The sequence below is a fragment of the Parasteatoda tepidariorum genome, chromosome 2 (assembly GCF_982258835.1).
Source record: "Parasteatoda tepidariorum strain Cologne lab strain chromosome 2, Ptep-v5.0, whole genome shotgun sequence".
Classification (NCBI taxonomy): Eukaryota; Metazoa; Arthropoda; class Arachnida; order Araneae; family Theridiidae; genus Parasteatoda; species Parasteatoda tepidariorum.
Window position 1 is genome coordinate 74,886,216 of NC_141756.1, and position 24,151 is coordinate 74,910,366.

Sequence of the window (24,151 nt, forward strand, 5' to 3'; positions counted from 1 at the left end):
AAACTAGTTTGTCCCAATGCTTGATTCCCCTTGTCTCTGGAATTAGTTCAAAATTACAAGGCTACGTAGTTGAACATTGATAGTCGTAAACTAAGAATTGGGTCGACTGTTAAAATGAAATAAATATGCGTAGTAGGTACATGAATAGTACGTACCTGAACATGAACATGCGTATTACGTACATGAACAGTATGTGCATGAAAAGTTCGCCTAATTACAACAAAAACTGAAATGTTGTATTGATTTCAAATAAAATTAATTCTAAATTGAAGCAACCAGAATTTTAATGATTTATCGTTGCTCTGAAAAATAACTGTGTTTCGAATTATCGAATTAACAGATTCGAATCAATTACAAAATAATGATACAAGTCACCGAATCAGTACCCAATTCTAGAATCCAGATGGGCCATGGCAATAGAACTCTATTCATCACTGCCAGCATTTTATGAAACTCAGTAGTTCTGGGCAAATTTTCAAATGCTTATCTTTGGATGCATCATAGTTTTAAATATATATATTTTAAAGTCTGAAGAGAGGAATCATCTATATGAAACTTCCAGTATTATGTATTTCATAAGTAACATTTTATATTTGCTTAAAATAAAATTATATACAAAATAATATTAAAAAGTTGTTGAAAAATGAATGTATGTACTTACAAAAGACAATCGTCCAACTTTAATATTAACCAATCAACAAAAATGCACACTATGAACTAAAGATTAGCGCTAAAAATATTTTTGTATTGATTAAAGGTACAAAGAAAAAAGTACATGTTTTAAGAGAAGAAAAAGTTTATCAACGTTTATTTCTGTAATATTAAACGCTGTAATTATTGTTATTCAATGAAAACAAATTTTAGCTAATTTCTTTAATTGCGTTAATTTTTTCTTAATGATCGCTCTGAAATAACGTCCTAGTCCCTCAGTTGGAGCGAAATTTCACTTCTTAGTTTTTTTCTTTTTCTTTGCCTTCTTAACCTTAGTTTTAGCTGTCGTGGCCAACTTCTGCTTCATCTGCATTCCATAAATATCGCAATCCAAAAAGCTCAGACAAGAGATTGGGCAACTATCCATCAGAAAGCCAAACCCTTTACCGCTCTCGTCACCAGAGTCCATAGCATTTTGAGCAGAACTATGCAGATACTTGGCTACAACCATGGCCACTACTTCTAACCAAGCAGGAAGAAGAATCCATATAGCAAGATTCGATAGCATCAATCGCAAAGTTGCAGAGGCGATTTCGCTACAACCGCTGGAATAGAACGCTTGACCCTTTTCTACAGTGTTATATCCTGGACGCTTGTGTTCACCAGAATCGTGAAGACAGGGTCCCGTGTATGCAGGATCGCAGCAGGTGAATGGAACGCCTCTACCTTTCATGGACTGTAACTCTGGGCGAATGTATTCATCGGAATGCCATGATATCTCGATCCAATCTCTAAAAAGGCAAGATTCAAACATGGGTATCTCAATAAAACTATAAAAAAGTGCATTAAAATGCCTTAAAATTTGAAGAATTCTTACATACTCAAACACGAAAAATAAGACACAAATAGTATAAAACTATAGTTTGTCTAAAATAAAAACTCCAGGCATCCGTCTGAACCTGTGGCGGTAACTATGGTAACGAGGTATGACTATTTCAAGTAGGGATGCGAGGTCACTGTTTTGGATTGTTTTCGGCTCTTGTCGGCGAGAGATTGGGAATCTCTTTCTTCCTTCTATTGTGTTAGTCCTAGAGTGAAGGTACCCTCCTTAAAATGCGCCATTCTTGTTTCCATAGCACCAGACAGCCCCACACTTTGTGGCGGGAAGAGTTCTCAGCTTAGACAGACTATATAATTCGCAATAATTATGTTCATAAATGGTATAAAAACATAATTCACTATAATTAAATTAAATGGAGCGAAAGTTGATACTAACGAGTCTCAACCCAATGCTTTCAAATAAATTTATTATATAATTGCATAAAAAAAAAAACAAATTTTTATGAGACAAAAATAACAAAAATCAAAACAATATAATGTTAAATTTATATTTTATTCACCGAAGTCCCTCAGCTTGTATATGTTTAACAAGCAGAGGAAAAAAGAAACAAGCCAAATCTTTCTTTTCTCGAGAAAATCAGTAAATAAAAGAGTACTACACAATTTTTGGTACTTATCCATTTCCCCAGAGTAGGCGATAAAGTCGCCAATGCACCTTACAAAATGCAAGTAAATTCAACAGTTTTCACCCCTTTTTTTAAATAAATAGATAAAACAGCCGAAATTGGAAATAGCGAAATGTAAAAGCACCCTATTTTTTTTACTGAAAATTTTTCTTCCGAACTGTAAATCTGCAAAGAAATGCGCAAGAATATGTACATTTTGTTGAACTGAAAACCTATTCTTTACCTAAAACTATTAAGTAGGTAGGTACTTTATTTACGTCACACTAGCGCTACACAGGGGGCTATTGGTCTGGGAAACATCCCTAAGGATGTTCATAGACATGCCATCACAATTTTGATCCTCAGCGGAGGGGATGGCTTCCCAGCTTTGGTAGCCCGATATCCTACGCGCGAAGTTGAGCACTTTACGGTAGCACCATTTAATAAGGATCGATACCACGTGCCCTCGGTTCCTACGCAGGCTGATCAAAGTGGTCACCCACTCGCTTATTGACAGCATCCAGTTTACTTCTGTGCTCCACTGAGAACCGTTTCTTCACACAGTGCGGGATCAAAAAGTGTTAAAGAATACACCTCTTTGGTTTTAATTAGATGTCCAATTGAAAATTCAATTGGGTAAGAAACCGGAACACAAAAATTCATTTGCATACCCTTCAAAAATAAATTAGTTAAAATGTACAACAGATAAAATGGCTTAGAACCGCATTGATTGTGGTTATTTTTTAATCAAAAGAAGAAAAGAAACGTACATATTAATTCAGATTACAAAATGAATTTGCGAAGAATTGGTTTCATTATTTATTTATTTTCAATTTTAATAAGTCCCGCAGTGGACTGATCGTTAATACACGGTTCCCAGCAGATCACCGAAGTCAAGCATCACTGGCTGCGGTCAGTGTGCGCGGTATTGGTCCTCGCTAAACTGTTCTACCGTAAAGTGCTCGACTTCGAGTGCAGGTCGTCAGGCTACCGAAGAGGGGGTGCCATCCCCTCTGCGGAGGATCAGAATTGTGATGGCATGTCTTCGGATCATCCTCAGGGATGTTTCCCAGACCGTCACCAATAGCCCATTGTGCAGCTCTAGTGCGACGTAAATGAACAAATCAATCAATCAATCAATTTTAATAATTATGTTTTGATAAAACTAAAATTTGCTTAAACTTATTCTGTCTGCAAATTTAGTTTTATTTAATTTCGAAAATTCTCCTTAAACCCGTTTGGGTACTAGGGAAACCAGAATAAACATTTTCAACAATCCAATATGTTTGAGTACTTACTGGTAACTTGTACTTCCACAACACTTGTTGGAAATTTGCATCATATCAATTTCTTTCCTAGCGTTCCCATCCACGTCATACTTCCCCATTAAATCTTTGAATCCCTTTTCGTGGCCTTTCTGTAAAGAACGTACAGCTGCGGAACAAGAAATACTTAAAGCCATAGTTAAAACAAAAGCTCCAAACAGGACCCCAATATAAGGCACCACATAATTCAAAATTCGCAATCGCGTTATTACACTGGAACAATCGTGGAACAATTTCGCTCCAATCAAATGGATAATAATCAATATTATACTTGAAAATATGATGAAGTGTGTATGTTTTTTGTAATTGAAATTGTTTAAAATAGCTTTTTGTTGAGAAAATAGAACAGCTAACCCGATGCCTAGTCCAACCATAATTAAGTTCATCATGGCAATTGATAGATGCAAAAAAAGCAACACAATCCCCATATAGTGGCGGGCATGTTCTCCTAAGCGGATGGCTAAAACGGCCATAAAATATGCTAATTACCTTTACAAGATTTAGCAAGAAAAATATGCTTTATTGATAGTATTGAGTATAGTTTAGAGCGGCCAGCTCTCTGCTTATCGCTTATAGCTCTGCGTTTCTTTATTGATAGTTGACTTGTTTCGCTTATGTGCTTGCTTTTAATATACTGGATAATTCTAGCTTACAGCTTACTTTATTCCTCGTACCGGATTGAAAAAAGCGTGTGAGCTGAAATGATATGAAAATCCGTTTAATATGTTTTTCTTTTGATACTAATCATCAATAGAGAAAATCCTTAAAAATACAATAGCCATAAAAGCAGTTTAAGAAACGGGTTGAAATGATTTGTCCATTTCCTAAATCATTCACTTTGAACTTAGTCCATTTTCTGAAACGCGTATTTCTGGCGAGCTTCTTTTTCATTATCATTTTACCTTAAACTCTTAAAATATATATATAGGAGTTATAACGTTGCATCTTCACGTTTTACTTAGACTTTAAAACATTGCTGTAAAACTTCAAGAGAAAGTGTTTTTTCACAATATAGATTCAACTACGTTTGGTTAAAACGATATATGAAAGTAAAAATGGCGTAAGAAACATTTTTTAGAATTGGGTGATTATGCCTAACAATGTAATTTAAACCAGATTTAATTGGATACTTGTAAGCGACATCACGCGTGTGAGTCGAACCGGTATCCAATTGAAGAGTTAAATAAAAGAACATGTTAATTATATTATGCGAAGTCCAAATCCCCCCTCCAAGCTTTTAAGACAGATATTCTTACTCTGTATTACCGCCTTAAGATTGGGGCATTATCATCGCATTGCTAGTTTCGTGTTGATGCAGATTTAAGTAAACAGAGCTAAATCACCAAGAAAATATTTATATATTCACAAATTGTTTAACTGTGTAGTGCCATACTTAAACACTTAGGAAGAAAAATAAAAATAAAAAACTGAAAATGCAGCCTGCTTGCGTCAGACGGCAATATAACCATGGAAAAATAATTTCTTGTTCCACATCTTTAATTAAGGCAATTTTCAATTCAGAACCTTTTAACTGTTTCGTTTTCAATGTTTATATTTGACACATATTGAGGAGATCTCCGAAGCCAGGAAACAGGTTCGATAAGTTTTATTACACAACAAGCTCTGCGTTGTGTATGTTTGATAAAGGGAAAACTTCTTTCCACGCTTCAGAACAGATTTTTGCTTATATTAGAGCAAAAATGAGGATTTTATAAGCAAAATAATATTTATGTTTTAGTTAATTCCGATTAACAGTTAACCTAGCAATGTCACAAAATGAAAAGTTGACTGGTTATCCGTAGGATAATACAAATTTTACAATTATTAAATTAATAAGACATATTATACAACTATTGAAACTCACTATTTTGAAATTGTGTCAAAACATTTTCTTTGTAATTAATATTTTTAATCCCAATTTTTAATCGTATTGTGCGTAAAATAAAAAAACGAAACACCTGATTTAAGATCGGATTTTGTCGTATTAACAAAAATCCCAATAGTTCCATAAATAGGTCCAATACGGTAATTAATAATAGCAGATGATATTTTAAATTACGGAATCAGATACAAAACGTATTTTCTTCGAATAAACATACATTTGTAGTTGCAGATTTGGATTCTTTTTATTTTATTTTATAACCCTCGTTGAACAACCGACCCAATTTTAGGTTTATAATTTTGAACCAATCCAGAAGACATGAAAGTTCCTGAATCAGTAACCCCAGAGGTATAATTTGTTATGGGAGCATGGAGGACTTTGAGACTCGGCAGATTTAACTTGCAGCAGTTACCATTTACTACACGGAAAGTCTTCGGCCGGCGGGGATCGAACCCAAGACCACTTGGACATGGGTCCAGTGTCCTACCAACCAGGCTATCCCTCCCGGCCCAGATACGGATTCTTGACCTTTTAAAATAAGGGAATTAGCTTCAATAGGGAAAATATTTTCCCTATTGAACAGGGCAAAATTTTAGATTCTTTTAATGTTGCCTTGAAAACCATGGAATTTCTACTTAGTACACGAAAATTCGATTATCAGACCAAAAGTAACTCGGATGTTTGTTTATTTATTAATTTTATTTTGCGCACTTAAATAAATAAAAAAAGTTCATTTGTGTAACATTAAATTTCAAATTGCACAGCACTGCCAATGTATCTTAGCAAGAAATACATGCAATCAATTTTATTTCTAATTGTGTTCCAGGTTGTTCATTGGTTACAGCAAACGGATTATCAACATTGACACAGCTACGGCACCTTCAAGAGCTAGAATTAACCAATTGCAGGGGCGCTTCAAAAGAACTAGTACAGTATTTACATCAAAACTTGCCTCGTTGTCTCATTATTGAATAATTATGTAATTATGCTATCAATCAAAATAATTACTACCAAACATTATCTATCAGCATAAAAATAATTAAAGCTACATTATTTTAAATATGCATATACAGTGAAAACTCTTGGGAGTGACCACTCTCTGTTCCACAGTAAAAGGGTCGTTAATGGAGGTTGGTTGTTAAATTCATTGACTTCAAAATGTTATCGAAGGTACAGGAATTTTTTGCAAGCAATTTCAATTTTACTCAGCATCATTTTCTTGGTGCAGTAAACCCACTAGTTTTGGTGTCATGAAAACCGGATTGATGAATAAAATTTAGCGTCAATAACAATGACCTTTACTGATACAATAATTATGAGTAAAAACCAATTTACCAATTGAGAATGATAGAATTATTTTTAAATAAATAAACAATTATATTTTTTGTTAAAGTTTACATATAATTTAGTAAGTAAGTTTACATAAAAATAAGTACACACTGACTGCAACATGAGGTTGTCGATCTATTTCAGAGATTGTCAAAAAGAGCTCTCTAAATAGGAGACACTCACAAATATTTTGAACACATTTGAATCTACTTATTTGTTTTGTTAATATTTTTGTTTCATTGTTATTTGTTTGAGATGCTTAGTTTTATCTAAAAAAAACTTATTTTTTCTAATTTAACTTTCAACTCTAATGATAAATCATTAATAACATTGTGTCGAGTACACACTGACTGCAACATGAGGTTGACAATGTCTTTCAGAGATTATCAAAAAGAGCTTTCTAAATAGGAGCCACTCACAAATATTTTGAACACATTTGAATCTACTTATTTGTTTTGTTAATACTTGTTTTGACTTTGGTATTTTTTCTTGCTTCCTTATTTGACTTTTCCGCATTTGGTGCAGAGGTTATTTCGGTCTGTGGGAAAGGTTTTGATGGTCCCTCTTAAAGGCTTCCTTCACCACAAAGTTTATGGAAAAACTTCCATGTGCCCCAAAAGTAGTCTCTCCTGGAGGTTTCACTGTACGATAGTTACTAAAAGTTAACCTATTTTTCTGTGAGAACTGTGTTAGATACAGTATGTCTAAATATTCACAGACATTTTTATCATGCATCCCATCTTAATCTATATTAATCGAAAGCTTGCTAGTTTTCAAAGTAACAGAATGATTTCACAAAATAAATAATAAAAAAGCAAATAATTTAATTAAATAGCAAATAAGTTAATTAAAAATTATTTTACTTCAAATTCAAATATTCTTGTATGCTTAGAATAAATTGTTAGTTCAATCAATTTTAATAGCAAAAATGACAACTTTTAAGACATAAAACATAGCTTAGAATGTAAAACAATAAAAATCATGAGAATAATTTCTTTCATTTATGGCAAGGCACAAGTATCAGATGCATATGAATCATGCAAATTAAAAAAAGAAAGAATTAAAATAACAAGAATCATATGATTTATAAAACTCAAGAATCATATGATTTATAAAACTAAGCATTTTTTTTAATCTACTTGAAAAATGCTTTCTCACTACCTTATATATCAGTAGATTAAAAATAAATCTAATAAAAAAAAACATAACCCCACATATAAAACAAAAATAATACAGATCCCATAGAAAAATATGGTAAAAATAGTAACTAGCAATTATTATGACACCAGATTTTTTGCGGTCTATTTTTCATGCTTTTTTTAATGTTTCTCAAACCCTTTTAACAAAGAAAATATTTTTGGCAATATCACAATTGCTTTTTAAAGCGCTCTTAAAAAACAGCAGTAAGAACTTCTTAAGTGTTTAAAACATAATTCAATAACAAGTGCTCTGCTACAGAAAATTAAAACTTAAATTTCATTTTAAAAAAAATCTACCTGTGCAAAACAGCCCGAACACCTTTTTCCTATCTTAAAAAAAAAGATGTATTTTCTTAAAGTTCAAACCAATCTCAAACAACTAGTGTCTTATAACAATTATGAATTTAAATTTTAACTTTAAAAAATGTTTTATAAATTTACTAGCTAGAAGGAATTCGCAAATGTACATACATGAAAAACAAATCCTTTAACTTCAATGCATAATTTGTTATAAAAGAGTAATTTTGGTCAGATTAAGTAAATAATTAGGAAAAAGATTGTAGTTGAACTGAAATTAGAAAAACTAATTCCTTTAGAATATTCTATTTTCTAAATATTTCTTTAGCCCATACAATGATATAAAATAGTGGTGCATAATCTTTGTTTAGAGGAAGCCCACCGGCTATATATTTGAGCTTTTGAAAGTAGCAATGATTCGAAAAATTATGCCAAAAGCAATTTAATTACTACTATGAAAACTACTGAATTGATTCACTTTTAGAATTAAATTAAAAATCTAACAAATAATTATAAAATTTTCAATACGTTTGTATTTATTATTACTTTATATAGGACAAAATTACATTATTTTGACTAATGGATAGCAGTTGTAGCATTTTTAACAATTGGAAATTTTAAATAATTTAAAAAATTTTTGATATTAATAAAGTAAGGAGTTTTTTAAAATATGGTTAACATTACAAGGAAATAAAGAAAAAAATGTTAAGAAATAAGGTTACATACATAAAGTAATTTTAAGAATATTATAAAAATATTCCCAATTCTATATTCATTAAAAAATGTACATGGGAAGCATTTTCGACAAAAAAGGTGGCAATTAGCTGGCAATTCTTTTTTTGCCATTTGTTATGTTTAGTCACTTGATGGCCAGTAGTGACCATTATATTTTGCAAATACTACATTTAAGTGCAAGAATATTGAGACAAACAAGCACTTAATTTACCTACAAAAAATTGCATATTGTTATAGAAAAATAATTTTATTTTTAAAATAAACCCTTGAACTAACTATATCTGCTTTAAAAACCTTATGATTAAACGAATTTCCTTTTAAAAAATTTAGAATTTCTTCTTTCTTTTTTTAAATCTAGATTTTTTTTTTTTTTTTTTTTTTAATGACAAAAAATTTTTAGAAGACTTTTCAAATTATTTCTTAGCTAGAGGGCAATAAGCTGCATATAAAGATATAAACCATTTGAATGCCACAATTGTCCTCTGAGCTACAGGTTGTGCATCACTAATATAGAAAAAAAAACAAATATAAAAAGTAGCTTAAAATTTTATTTTAACATAGATAAAAAATAATAATAAACTGTTTAATAGTAATTTAAATTTAGTAATTTAAATTTGAAGATTAGAATAGTAAAACGAATTTATTAGATTCAAAACCACATTCATGCTATTTGTGTTTAATGCCGTATATACGTAAAAAGCTGACCAAACATTTATGTAGATAAATATTGAATTTAAAAGAAAATTTACTTTCTGTGGTCTTCCAATGTGTATAGCAAACCAGAGAGGAAATATTTAATGTTAGATATGTTAGTGACAGTTGAGTGATACAGTTAGCATGCCTGTCAACTGCACAAATAGAAATCTTACTTAAAGATGCAGCGATTAAAAAAAATATTTTTTTAAGATACATTTTAATATTTTCATTTTAAAATAAATTTTTTTGAATAAATTTTAATAATAATTTTAGAAGTAGTTTAATTAACTAAATAAATTAAAATTAATTCAAATTATTTTAATATATTTTTTTTACTTCAATTAAATTTCATATAATCTCACTTTAAGCTGTTACTTTACAGCTGTTTAGCAGTTTAAAATTAAAAAATACAATTATTTTAAGTTACTTTTAAATAATTAGGTTAAAACCAAATCATATAATTAAAATGACAATTTTTATACACAAGAAAATTTATTCTTAAGCTACTTTCCCAACTTCAGTAATTTTTTGTAAAATAATTTTCACCAGAAAAAAATGAATTGCTTTTATTAGAAATATAAAAATATTTTATTCATTTTAAAATCAGTTTTTAGAAACTATAACAAAGACGATTTATTATGTCTTCACCTTAGCCTGTTAGGTTTAAATAAAAAATTAATTAACTTTTTAAGTAATTTTAATAAAGTTGACAGGTATGAGTTAGTTTAGATAATATAATTGCAATCAACAAAAAATTGCAAATTTTTATTGATTTTTTTATTTATTAAATAAATATAAATTGCACATTTTAAAAATTAATTAAAAATTTAAAATTCGAAAATGAAAAGGGGAAAATGCATAATAAAACTAAAAAATATTATATAACTTAATAACGTTTTAGTAAGTAAAAGAAATAATTTAGGTGTAGCTAAGATGTTTAACAGCTAAATTATCTTAGAGCTACACACGTTGTTTCCCAATAAATTCTTTATATTTATTCTATATTCAACGTCTACAATTATCAAATTCTAAAATAAGAAGAAATTCACACAAATAAATATATACGTTTAAATCAAAGTAGATTTTTTTTTCCCTACAACTCATTAATTATTGATATTCATTTATTATAAAATTTAATTAACTAAACCAAAATATTTAGATATTTTATAATATTAATAGTTAGATATGTTCATTTATCTACTTGTTCTAAAAAAATAATTTAAAAAAAACTAAATCATATTTCACTAATTTTTATAATTAAATAAATTTCTGTTTTGCTCAGCTCAAAATATGACATCTGAATAGGAATAAATTTGCAGTTGCTCATTTTATGATACTAATTTTTTATTTTTTAACATTTATAGGAGAACAATGTATTTCTACAAAATTGCTGAAACATTTACATTAAACTGAAGCTGTACAAAAGCAAAATTTGTGCAATGCAGAGTTACAAATAAGTTAGCCAAAAAATTTCAAAAAATTCTATTCATTTCTTTAATAATCTTATTATTTCTTTGTAGAGATATGTTACATTTAATTTTCTAATTATTTTTTATTACTCGTAGAGATACAGTCAATTTAAATTTATAATATTTCTTCTTATTATAAGTAACGATACTTCCAATTAAAATTTGTAACAACGACATTTATTCAGAATTATACAAACAAAAAAATATTATGGAAAAGTAAAACTTTTGAACAAAATTTAAATGGGTGTCAAATTATAATTTTTTTTTTTTTTACTGTAACTTATGAAAAAAGGACACTTTAAAACATTAATAGGAAAATTTAAAATACATTAATAAAATATTTTTTTAAGGATTTGTAGTTTGAATTTAAAAACATTTTAAAATTTGAATAAATATCATTTAAATTCCATTCAAAATTTATTAATGGAATTTAAGAGTTATTATGGGTTAACGTTATAAAAACTTGACAACCTCCCTTATATTTAGGATTTAATAAAACATACTTGAAAAAACAATTATTCCATGTGATATAGAACTAGAGTTTGTAAACTTTCCAAAGCATTTAAAAATATGAGCACAATGTGTAAGTAAAAATTTATGACTGTATAAAATTTCTTATTTTGGAAATGTATGTCAGTGTTCAAAAGAATAAATAAGATAAAGAATGTAATATAAGAGAACAATTGATATTGCAGAGTGAAAAACCTGAAAATGTAATTAGCTATTTCAATCTTGAAATATCTAGTATATTCTGATGTAAAAATAGTTACAAATGTATATAATGATTATAGTATATTTCTATGTATATAATATCTTCTAGATCTATCTCTGCAAGACAGATGATATTAAAGGTGTGATATTTCATGCAATATTTAATGAATGTAACTAAAGGCACAAATATAAATATATAATGTATTGTTAAACATTGTAAATAAATATTTCGAATTTATGACTTTGTCATTTTAATACTTTTCAATGTTGTATACAAATCTCAAATATATGTACAAATGTGATATGAAAATATATCATTTAAATGGTAGTCACCATAAGGCTAACATCAAAAAAGTAGTCCACAAAATGCAGGATGATATTGTTCTTGCATTTAATGGCACATAATGTGATTCGTTTCTACAAAAATAACCATACACTTTCAACTCCACCATTCCAATAGACCTAAGCCTGGTTCATTTACTGATCCCTATAAAAAGAAAATATTATTTAAATATTTCAATAATTAAAAAGAGTTAAATTTGATCTAAAGGACTTTATATAACAAAGAATAATGTTTAATGTAATTAGATGTAATGTTTAGTATAATAATGAATAATGTAATTAGAGAATGTTTGAATTTTAAAAAAAAAATTATTCTATTCGAAAACAAATTTTTTTCCCCTTGCTTTACAGTAGCATAAGCAATTTCAAGCTGCAACTTCTAATATGTCACTTTTTTTCCATTCCGAAATAAAAAAAAAATTTTAATAAATAAAGCACATAACACTCTGGACAAATTATTCTATGCAATATAGTTTGTAAAATGTATAAAATTTAAATTCTAATATCTTATCAATTTCTCACAAAAAACATCAGTTTAGAGTTTTTTCTATAAATTACAGTAGAAGATATTTATCTAAAGAGGATGCAGTAAAAAAGTGTTCTTGGCGAATTTTGTTTCACCTCCATTTATAATTTAAATGTTGAAATCTAGAAGAAAAAAAATAGTTCAGGTAAGGTCACTTTAAATGCGGAAAAAATGTTTCCAAAATATCAAAACGCAAACACGTTATAGTAGGAAAACTCAGTGTTAGGTAATGGGGAAGTAATTTTGCTATAATTTGTTTAAATTTTGAAAACTTTTTTTTCAGCATTTAAAACTTCATGGTTTATTTTTGGTTAACCAGAACTCTAATTTTTCTATACTTCAAATTTTAAATTACCAATGGGGGAGAAACAAAATTTGCCTTGAAAAGTTTCTTACACAGTAAATCGTTCGTATTTGAACTTCTGGGAAATATTTTTCTAAAAGTAATATATGTAAAAATGTTTTTTTAAACAGATTCTTTCTGTTGTGCTAAGTTTTCTAAAGCTGGTATACCTAAATTATGCAAAATGTCCCTTAGATCTTTAATTACATATAATAATATTCCGAGTTGTTAATCATAAATATAATTAGAGAAAGCTAAAATTTCAAAATTTTGAGTATCCAAAATAATTTTTAAAGCCTTTCATAGAATATTTAAAAGAGATCTAAAAAGATAGGGTGTACTTAGTTTAACTTAGACTAAAGTGAAAAACAATGGAAATAAAGCCATAAATAAAAGGCCACTGGTGTAATCCAGGGTCACAATATCCAGGTTTAGGATAAGAAGACACCCCTACCCTCACCAAGAAGTTTCACCAATGAAAACTAAATACAATAAATTATAAAAAAAATTGATAAAAACTAACTATGTGCAAAATAAAGTATTTTACAAAATTGAGTAAGTGCATTTTACATTTTACTTAAAAATAATAATGGTTTTGTGTTTAAAATATATTTTAAAAAAACTTCAAGAAAGATACTAAAACACACACACATAAATGTTATTAAACACTTGTTCTACTTTGTACGACTCAAAAAATAGAAAAATTCTCACCGTCAAAGAATAAGGAATTCTACGCTCTTTGTCTTCTGATTCCATATTTTCACTTTCAGGACAAGTGGGGGTGGTGTCAACAAATGTTTCTTCTAACACTCGAAACCTAATAAAGAATAGTTTTTTTTAAGTATTGAATACAAAAATTAAAACGCTTCACCATACATAGGTAGTAATAATGGTTTCAAACAAAATATGACAAAACTTGAAACTGAGCAAAATTTTTATATAGAATAAAGAATATAAATACATATGTAATAATATGCCTTAAAAGTCTAGAAAATCCAAGAGACTTTGGTAATTCAAATAAACAGGCATCTATTATTGAATTATAAATTGAATTTTTGCATGAATTACAATGATGTGTTTCCATAGCAGGATTTGGCACAGATTTATTAAGCCATGAAAATATGAAAAAGCCATAAAAATATGAAATAGCTGGAGCCATTTTCAATGGCTCCTGCTATTTAAACAGGGATTTCGAAAGAGGAATTGCTTGCACAAATATTCTTAACTTAATCAAACGCCATTCAAATGGGAAAATTTAGAGATTTTAATATATTCCAAAACATGATGTTATTCAGAGGATAGGGTATTTCTGGGATTTCTGAGAATTTATTTCCCTTAAACTTCAGGAAATAATCTTTTAATTGGCATCTTGACTGTTTATGACTCTTTGTGAAAGAACAATTTCTACATCTTAAAATTAATAAGAGAAATCTATTTTAAGCTTATGATTTAATATAGAGAGACTCTTATAAGACATTCTATATTACATATCTATATAAAAATAATTTCAATTAAAATGTCAATTCTCTTAATAGATTTTAAATATAAATAAAATGCATCAAGCATTTTAATTTAGGCAAAATTTATTTGCAGTAAAAATTTAAATAAAATTAGTACTGATTTATAAGCAATATACATAAGACTAAACTTAGTGCTAAATTAATGTTTTTTTAAATTTTTCTTTCATTTGTATTCAGAAGGTATAATTCGATTGTGAATTGCAATTCAACAAATATTGATAAATCCTGACACCAGAAGAATAACTTGAAACCAATAATTCCAAAGAGATTTTATTTCATAATAATAACTATGACTTAGTCATTTTATAAAAAAAGAAAATAACAAAATGCTGACCAGACACATTTTAAATATGTATTTTTAACTCTAAAAGTTTATTTTTGATTGACTGTAAAAAACAAAATTGAAATCAGAAAGGAAAACTAAATGACAAAGTATTAAAGAAACCAGATGAATAAAAACTGAGAACTCTTTTTCACAAACTTAAACTGACATTGTCATAAATAAACAGTTAGCTATACTTAGCACTAAAAAGATGAATGTTGCCTTTTTGACTCCTTTAGGTTTTGTTGCTCTGTAATTCAAAAAATAACATACTGAAACTGTTGAATTTTTCTGACAATTCATATTTTGATCCAGTTTAAGTACTTATTTAATCACTCATGTGTTAGCCTTATAGAAACATATATACACAGAACATTAAATCTAGAATGAGACAAAGAAGCAGAGTGGCCTCTAAGGTATTTTGGTAGGTATCACATAAGCTCAGGTATATTTGGATTTAATATACCCTATGGTATGTATAAGATACTACAGTTTCATTAAAAGACAAGAAAATTTAAAAATCTATAATTATTATTTATAGAGAAGAGGAAACTCAATTACCCAAGAAACTAATGTATAATTGAAAAATCAATATTCCTCTTAAACAAATATTTTTGTTAACCAAATAGAATAAAATTTGATGATCAAGTCCCTAATACATTTTCTCTTATTTTTCAAAACAAAATCACTCAAGCAACAAAAAATTTAAAACAAAATTACAAACAGTGAGCAATTTAAAAATTCAGAGTTTTCCTCCACTTTTCGAATTTCTCATGTTGCAATAATATTATATTATTAAAATATCAAGATTCTAAAAACCTCATGCCAAAGCATAACACTATCTTCTGAAAAAATAATGGAAAAATAACTTAGACTTACAATAAAATGCACATAAATAAATTATACTAAAAATGGATTTTAGTGATGTAATAACATTGCAGTTAAAATAACGATAGCAATTGTAGTTTAATATCAATATGTTATTTTTTAAATACGCCATGATAACATTCGCATGTCATAATAAAAATATCGGAATTTTTAAAACCATATGGAATTGGGAGTGCATAGTTTTAACAGCCGAAAAATGGCTGAAAAGTAACTTGGATTTATGATGAAGTGAGCACAAATAAGAAAGGAGATTTTGTAAATGTGCAATTTAAAACTTATGTTGTAATAATATCATAGTAAGAATACAGATTTTGAAAATACGTGGAAAGGGGTACAATTAAAGTCTTAAAAAATCATTTAGATTTACAATAAAATCTACACAAAGAAAGTGCATTGAGAAGTCACAAATTAAATGCATAATTCAACTTTGAGATTCACAATATCACATCAAAAATATCAAGATTTTCCAAACTATGGCAAAATATGGTGCAAAAACAGCCGAAAGATAACCAGGGACTTTAGATAAAATCAGCTGGAATGAAAAAAGTCAAAAAGTGATTAATTAAATGCGCGATTCATAACTCACGAGTTAAAATATTATATTAAATGTCTCGGGATTTTAAAAACTGCATTGAAATTGGTTGTAGTAAGTGCCAAAAGAATGATCAAAATGTTCCATGGATATACGATGAAATCATTAAAAGTAAAGCTAGTTAAAAAAGTGATTACTAAAATTAGAAATTCTTGTTTTGCAATATTATATTAAAAATATTGGCAAAATTCCATAGCCATAAACATTGAAAAAGATATTGAGAAACAATATAGATTTATAATAGAGTCTGTGCAAATTAAGAACGCCAAAAAGTGATAAACATATATTTCATTCAAAAAAAAAAAAAATTTTTTTTCAAAAAAGTTCCCATTGCATTGCATAGGCTGCACATTAACAGTCAACGGGGTGCACCTGGCCCCGGGGACACAGGTTTTGCACCCCTAATTTATAATACATTGCCGAGAGACTTTTCTCACACCTCTTACACTCTATAAGTTCACTTCACATTACTTCTTTAGTATGTCTACTAAAAAAAAATCTACTTAAAAAGTTTTGTTACATTTAATAATCTTATGATTTCATAAAAAAAAATTCATAAAAATCATTAATTAAATTCAATCTATTTCTTCAACAGATGCAAAAAATATAATTTTAAATGATTACCAAGCAATTTTTTATTATTAAATTCTAACATTGGTAAATCTATAGATTTTTAAATATGCCAAGTTGCTTTCCTGAATCTACATCAAAAGCAGGATCAAACCAAAAAAAGTAATAATACTAATTAATCAGGTAAAACTGTCAAATAAGTTTTGGTATTTGAACATAATAAGCTATTGCCTAAAAGCTTTGTATGTTTATTATGGACTGTTAGACTTAAGTATCTAACTTTTCCCCAGAATTATGTGCTTTATGCAGGATGATTAGGTTGGAAGAGAAGGTCAATAATGGCCACGAAATGCTATATTACAAACTAATGTTACAATTCTATATCATTTTAACAAAACTTTTGCAGCATATGCAATACTTGTTCAATTATACTTTCATAGTTCTCCAATGGACAAATAGATTAAAAAAGGGTAAATATAGCGATGCCATCTAAAAGATAAATAAAAGTATAATCAAAAGAACAAATTAGTTCATAAACCCCTTAGCTGTTGTTCTTAATTTCAGACTATAACTTGATGCTTTCCTGAAGAACAAACCAATTTTTCTCATGCAGAAATAATTCATAACAAAACCACTTTTTACACATTTTCAAAAGTAACTTGATAAAAATATTATACTTATTTGTAAAGACCACATAACTTAAAAATACCTGTCTAGTTAACAATGCATATACTGACTAGATCAATTAAAACACAAATCAATAACAAACCTGATAGGATCTTCTTTTTCCATAATTAAATCATGAGATTCGCCTTCTTCATTTGTGAAAACCCAAAACCAGGCTTGTAATTTTTCATCACTAGTTATTATTAAAGAATATAACCATAAACAAGAACATAGAAAACTATGGCAAATAATTTGTCATGTTTTAAAGATTTTATTCAAAATTGCAAAGAAATGTTAATTTAAAAGAAAATCTCAGTGTATTAATATAAAAAAAAAATCTAAATTTAATAATTTATCAATGAAATTAATATTTTTGACATGAACAAATAAAGCTTTATTACTAAGCACATACTTTAGTAAAAGAATGACACAACCAGAGTAACATTCTCCCTTTTTCACTAAAAGAAAACAGCGCTGACAATGATGAAAAACTCTTAACTAGGTAAGCATTTTAATTTTTGCAAACCCACCTGTTTTTTTTCTTTTTTTTACCAAATAGAGATTTTTCCCCGCTTGTTCAATGAGAATGTCGTATAATTGAATAGAAAATTTTAGTGAGGCTTGCAAAATATGAAACGATCAAATCATTAAGGATTTAGAGCTTGTAATGTTTTAAATAACTTAGTTAGATTTTAGAACTAAATTTAAAATTTATACTGGAATTTTAAAGAAATGACAAAAAAAATGACAATTTTAATAATATCCAATACTTTTACTAGTTTTAATTTTATTTGGGACGCTGACTAGAAAAGTGAAGAAAAAGAATTTTCAAATTTAGATCTACTTTATAATGAAGACACTCACTTAGTTATCAAAACTTTATTCACTAAAGCTTCATTAAATATTTAAATGTGCTAAGCAGCCCTAGAAATGTTTGATAGGTAATTTAAAGTACAAAAATTGAGCTGCAAAGAAGTGAGGAAATTTAGTCAAACTCCAAACATTTATTAGAACAAAATTGGTCTAGATTACTGTATAAAAATGATGAACACAAATGACATGATTTATGACAACAAAACAAGATGTTGTATATGACTCTTTTGGAAGTCAACAGCCTTCTAGACTGGTAAATGTATGAGGGCGAAATGTAAAAGAGAATTTGCTATTTATATCCTTTAGACTAAAGTGAAAAACAACATGATTAAAGCACAAATCAAGTACAGAACTAAACATAATATAGTTCTGGTTCTCTAAACAAGAACCTTCTTCAGTATTTAAACATCAAATGACATTAACACAAAATAAAAAGATTAACACCAAACAAGACCGAGAAACAAGTGAGAACAATATAATAAAAAGGACAATAAGAAACAGGTGTGAGGAAACCCAAAGGGGGCAAAAGATTAAATTAGATTAGATTTTCATACATTGGGAAAGGGCACTATATTAGAAAGACTAGTAACTTTATTTCTTTCAAAATATGAAGTGATTCCCTTAAATCAAGTATAGTAGATGAAGAGAAATGTTAAATGGTGTAAATAGAAGAAAACTGAAACCTATTATAAGAATTTAAACTATGCAGAGTGATGGAAGATCAATCTTTCATGCAGTTGGAATATAGTTTAAATTCTAAATATATGTTTGAGTTTTCATCTTAAAATCATTCAACAATGCTCAGCTACTGAACTTGATTTCTGGAAATCTCTCCATATTTTGATAAAAATAAGTAAAGGATCTTTCTAGTATGTCTAGTATTTATGCTTTAATCATATGTTTCACTTTAATCTATGTAGCACAAAATATACCCTGTCCTTTTAGATAAATCCTTTAGTTAAAATAAGATAAATTTATCATTGTTTTAAATAAATTGCAGATTTTATTATAACATTGATATATACTATTTTAATTGTGTTTTCACTTCTTAAATTATGTTTAATTCTGAAAATTTAAAAACAGTATATAAGAACATTAAACTTGAATTCTAAGTCTACTTAAAAATAAATATTTCTTTGATAACAAGCAACTTAAAATCTAGAGACTAAATATTATAGAGTCTGAGAACCATAGTACTCATTAATATAAAAAATACAAATAAAATTACTAATTAATAAAAATTACAATAATTAATAAATTATTACAAATAAAACACAATAAATTTTCATAAATATTCAAAATTGGAAAGGATACAATTTTGATGGTGTTTGCAGATAATCTTTTGGAATAAAAATGTCATCAAAAAATCCTAAAGTAACTGTAAGAAAAAAATCAATGCAACATTAAAAATATTTAAATCATTTTTTTAAATATAATTTACAAATTTATAACAGCTTTATATTGTTGTGTAACGAATCATTTTCAAATCTATGAAAATTGAATAGAAAAAATCTATAAGACAGTGTAAGAAAATTAAAAAAAAATCAATTATTTGCAAAAAATAATTAGTCTTCAAATATCCTACATGAAAACATATTAAATTAGCAGGAAACTGTTCTGGGACAGATACAGATGTCTTAATACATAATATAATACAAAATATAATAAGTGAGTATATTAGTTTTTACTTTCAATCAAAAACTTTTTACTAACAATGCATACATTGAAAAATATACATTTTTTTCTAATTTATAAAAATATAACGAGTATATTAATTTGAATGTTAATCAAATATTCTTGATTTTCATAATGCCCCATAACATTAAAAAAATTAAAAGATATTACAACTACTTTTCAAATAGAACTATCAACATAATGAAGTATGTCATTGAAAAATATGAAATATAAAAGTGAACAACTAATTATAAACATATATTCAAATTTAAAAAAATAAATACATTTTATTTCGAATATTTCAATGAACAAATTCAAAAAAATGGCAAGTGTAACTATTTAGCAAATCAGAATCCATTATGGAAAAAGGATTCATAGGAGTCCACCAATTTCAGAAAAGATTTTTTAAAAAATCTAGACATGAACGTAGGCTTCATCTTAGTAGGTTGTACAACCTGCTGATTTGTCCTGAATCTCACCGTTCAAGAGCGCATTCAGATGGGCACATTCATTTATCAAAAATAATAATAATAATATTATCCCAGACTGGGATTTTAAAGGATGTGAACATTTTTATTTTGGCCACTAGGCAGTTTCAGAAGAAACCATCACTAATTCATTCAAGAAATGTGGGATATCAAATTAATTAGATGAAAGCAAGGATGGATTTTTCAAATCTTGCTCAATGGAGAACAATGTATCATTGGCTGATAACGGTAAGCTGATAAACCGAGAATGAATAGATAAATTTTTTCATAATGGCTTAGACTCATAATTTGAAAGCCATCCCAAGTTTGACTAAAACACTTGTGAATAAATATATTTAAATTAAATCTTTCGTTATTTGTGTTTTTTCTTAATAGAAGAAACTTTACTTTCTTGCTACTTGCTTTTGACGATGCAGTTGTAATAATTTTAAAAAGAGTAAAGACAAATTATTCAATATACAGTTCATTTATTTAAACTATTTAATTTTATTTGTTTTATACTTAACCAAATCAAGCAACATTTTGACCTAATTAAATATGTTCGATTTTCTTAAAAAATTTGCATTTTTCTCTAGACAAGAACCTTCCTCAGCTAAACATCAAATCGTTTAGCTTTTTAGGAAATTCAATTTATAATTTTTTTTGTGTTTAGACACTGCAAAAGTTTCCTGTCTAGAGAACCGAAACTATAGTATATTTATTTCTGTACTTGATTTGTGTTTTATCCACATTTATTTTTCATCTTAGTCTATGTAGCACAATGTATACCCTATTCTTTAGGATTTATCAATAACTTTACATTAAATTAATTGCTCAAGTTGAAAGGACGTGTTGCGCTAAACACGTGACTTTATCTACAAAATAGAAGATCATTTTCATACTTCAATGATAAAGAATATATATAGTTTTTAACTTATTAATAGATTATATCAATTCCTAAATTAAATCAAATCCTAAAATTAAAAAAGTACAAAAGATATAGTAATTTATAGATATAATAATAGAATTCTTTTTATAACTCACTATAAATGCCTTCTCTGTTTAAACTTCTTACTTTGCCAACCAAAACTTCATTCATGAATGGACGAAAGACAACATAGCTGAAATATACTGAGAGAGAAATTGATAAGCTACAGATAATATTAAAAAAATTTAAATGATTAATGAAATTAAACTGATTGTAAGCAAAATATTAAAAAACAATTATGCAAGTACAGAAAAATAATAATCAAAAATAATGAAAATTTTAAATTTTCCGGTACTGTAAAATTTAGTTTGTATTGCATTAAATTTAGTTTTAAATTTGGCTTTGCTTTAATTTCAAACAGTTGTATTGCCAACTTTAGTTTCTTCCACTGTCCTGTCCAGTTTTTTTCCTTTTTATTTATTTACATCACCATTTATGTCCGACTTACTTAGCAGATATACACATTATACAAAAAACCCTGATTGCAGTTCATGGATGTTTATTAATTTCACAACAAAATTTATAATAATGCTAATAATTAAAAAAAAAATTCGAAATTGTATTTGACTTTTAGGCATTAAAAATCGAACAGAGGGTGATCATTTATATAAAAATATTTATTAAATTTCAGCATTAAAGTGTAGATTTTAGTTATACAAAGAAAGCGAAGTACAAAGTAAGTCAACTAGTTATATATCGTCAAAAACCTGCTAAATTTAAAGAAATATATGCTGGCATATACAATATTCTAAAGAGTTAAGAGAGCTCCTATGCAGAGTTATAAAAAAAATAAAACAATTATAAAAATCAGTGATTTTCAAACAAATTTTGTCAAAAATAGGTAGCAACAAAAAAGTTGAAATTGGTTTAACAGAGTCAAGAAATTCCATACATGGAGTTTAATATTTTGTGGTCACAGAAAGTTTCTTGTTTTTCCAAGTCCATTACTTGGAAAATCTCATATTTATCCTCATTGAAGAAATTCCGTATCGATAACTTCGACAAAAAAGTACCAAATATCACTGGCAGTTTAGCTTAATCTAAGTCTGCCATTTGGAAAATCTTATATTGTTTATTTTTGAAGAGATTCCATATCGATAACTGCGCCAAAAAAGTGAAGAAATTTTAGCAGGAGGCAAGCAGTAGCAGCCAAGAAAACAATGAAAAAAAAAACAAAAGGAAAATTGAAAATTTGACAATATAAATAAAATTTAATAATTTCATGTCATAATTTAAATAATGTCATTACCTCTAGTATGGGATGCACCATCTCCAGGAAAAATATATGACTCTTCTAGTTTTGTTATTTCAAACAAAGCTATACACAAACCAACATCCAATACAACCTATAAAATACAAAAAGAGTAATAAATAAAATATCAAGTGAATTTCATAGAAAAATAAAACCAAATTAGTTTTTTGAGAAGCTGGTCAGTTTAAAATAAAACCTTATTCGCAAATTTTAAACGTAGTTCATCAGCTACAGCATCTTTCAAGGGTTTCTCGAACAACCAGGGTGGTATTCGAATAGTATCCTTCATTTCAACTAGAGAAAACATCTTGATTTATAAAGCAATAAAAGCTATTTCCCCTTAACCATTTGATTATTAGATTGGTTTATTTATTAATTTTATTATGTTTAGAAATGAGCAGTAAAATATGCTAGGATTTTAAAGTCAAACCATAACTCTTTGCTTTAAGAAGCAGAAATTTATTTGTTTACATTTTAGATACTTTTCCTTATGTTAAACAGTTTACAGTTACAAGTTCAATGATATTGAAATTTTCTTTTGCTCTGAACTTCGATTACATTAACTTCAACTTACAAACTTCTTGCACTGCATTACTGTTTTGACTGCATAAAATTCACGCACCTTTCGACATTGAGAGAGAAGAAAAGCCTGATTGAAAAGCCCATGTTTTTCGTGAAGGAATATATTTAACCAATCAGGTTCTCAATCTTCTTCAATGGGGATTAGAGGTGCTCAAATTACATGCAGCAAGAATGGCTGACTCTTTAGGCATGCACAAATTGCATGCAGTAGGAATATTTCGTAAACAAGGAACAATGAGTAAAAGAACTATTCACACTGCATTGCGTATGAGAATTAAGAGACGCAAATGGAAATTTGATTTGCGAGTTTTTCAATCAGTCAACTCCGAACTTGCGACTGCTATTTTCTTCTCATGCTGTGTGTGAATGCTCCAGAAACGATGACTAGTATTAATAATTTAAAATACGAATTCAGCCGAATATGAATATTTAAGAAGAAAAAAAATCAATTAAAAAAGAACTTTGAAAAGAAAGAAAAAGAGCAATGAATTCCAACGAAATTAAAAATTTTTAAGAAAAAATATTTAAAGGAACAAATTTTTAAAGTTTTTGAAAAACATAAAACAAGAGATAAAATTTAAATTTTAAAAAAAAGAAATTTTAAATTTTGAAGTTTCATGAAATTTAAAAATGAAAAAGAATTTAAAAATCAAGAAGAATTAGAATTTTAATGTCTGTAAAAATGAAATTAATTTACAAAAATGAAAACTTTTAGTGAGCTCGATGTTAAAAAAAATTCTTTAATTA

General features: G+C 27.7%; 3 protein-coding genes across 3 annotated transcripts in view; 1 reads left to right on the top strand and 2 right to left on the bottom strand.

Moving 5' to 3' along the window:
- Nucleotides 1–7,749, top strand: part of LOC107452733 (F-box/LRR-repeat protein 16) — a 70,745-nt gene extending 62,996 nt beyond the window's left edge. Inside the window, exon 4 of the mRNA XM_071177686.2 lies at nt 6,190–7,749. Within this exon, the coding sequence (XP_071033787.2) occupies nt 6,190–6,338 (149 nt within the window). The 3' untranslated portion in view covers nt 6,339–7,749. The remainder of the gene's footprint in view (nt 1–6,189) is intronic.
- Nucleotides 779–4,103, bottom strand: LOC107452736 (photoreceptor outer segment membrane glycoprotein 2). Its single transcript, XM_043057175.3, has 2 exons — nt 3,455–4,103; nt 779–1,442 (listed from the first exon to the last, which is right to left on the bottom strand). The coding sequence occupies exons 1-2, from the start codon at nt 3,952–3,954 to the stop codon at nt 944–946; spliced, it is 999 nt and encodes a 332-aa protein (XP_042913109.1). The 5' UTR covers nt 3,955–4,103; the 3' UTR covers nt 779–943.
- A 4,284-nt stretch (nt 7,750–12,033) lies between the features above and the next one.
- Polr3H (RNA polymerase III subunit H) lies at nt 12,034–23,473 on the bottom strand. Its single transcript, XM_087157525.1, has 7 exons — nt 23,019–23,473; nt 22,820–22,916; nt 21,627–21,713; nt 19,756–19,819; nt 17,672–17,761; nt 13,722–13,827; nt 12,034–12,286 (listed from the first exon to the last, which is right to left on the bottom strand). The coding sequence occupies exons 1-7, from the start codon at nt 23,127–23,129 to the stop codon at nt 12,239–12,241; spliced, it is 603 nt and encodes a 200-aa protein (XP_087013651.1). The 5' UTR covers nt 23,130–23,473; the 3' UTR covers nt 12,034–12,238.
- Nucleotides 23,474–24,151: the final 678 nt, after the last annotated feature.

What these genes read in the sequence shown, in the direction of transcription:
- LOC107452736 (XM_043057175.3), bottom strand. Translation starts at nt 3,954, where the DNA reads ATGGCCGTTTTAGCCATCCGCTTAGGAGAACATGCCCGCCACTATATG. An exon ending in TGTGGAAGTACAAGTTACCA is followed by an intron (nt 1,443 to 3,454) that starts GTAAGTACTCAA and finishes TTGCCTTTTTAG; the next exon opens with AGATTGGATCGAGATATCAT.
- Polr3H (XM_087157525.1), bottom strand. Translation starts at nt 23,129, where the DNA reads ATGTTTTCTCTAGTTGAAATGAAGGATACTATTCGAATACCACCCTGG. An exon ending in GTTTAAAATTTGCGAATAAG is followed by an intron (nt 22,917 to 23,018) that starts GTTTTATTTTAA and finishes TGTATTTTATAG; the next exon opens with GTTGTATTGGATGTTGGTTT. An exon ending in GAATTCCTTATTCTTTGACG is followed by an intron (nt 12,287 to 13,721) that starts GTGAGAATTTTT and finishes TTCTTTTTATAG; the next exon opens with GGATCAGTAAATGAACCAGG.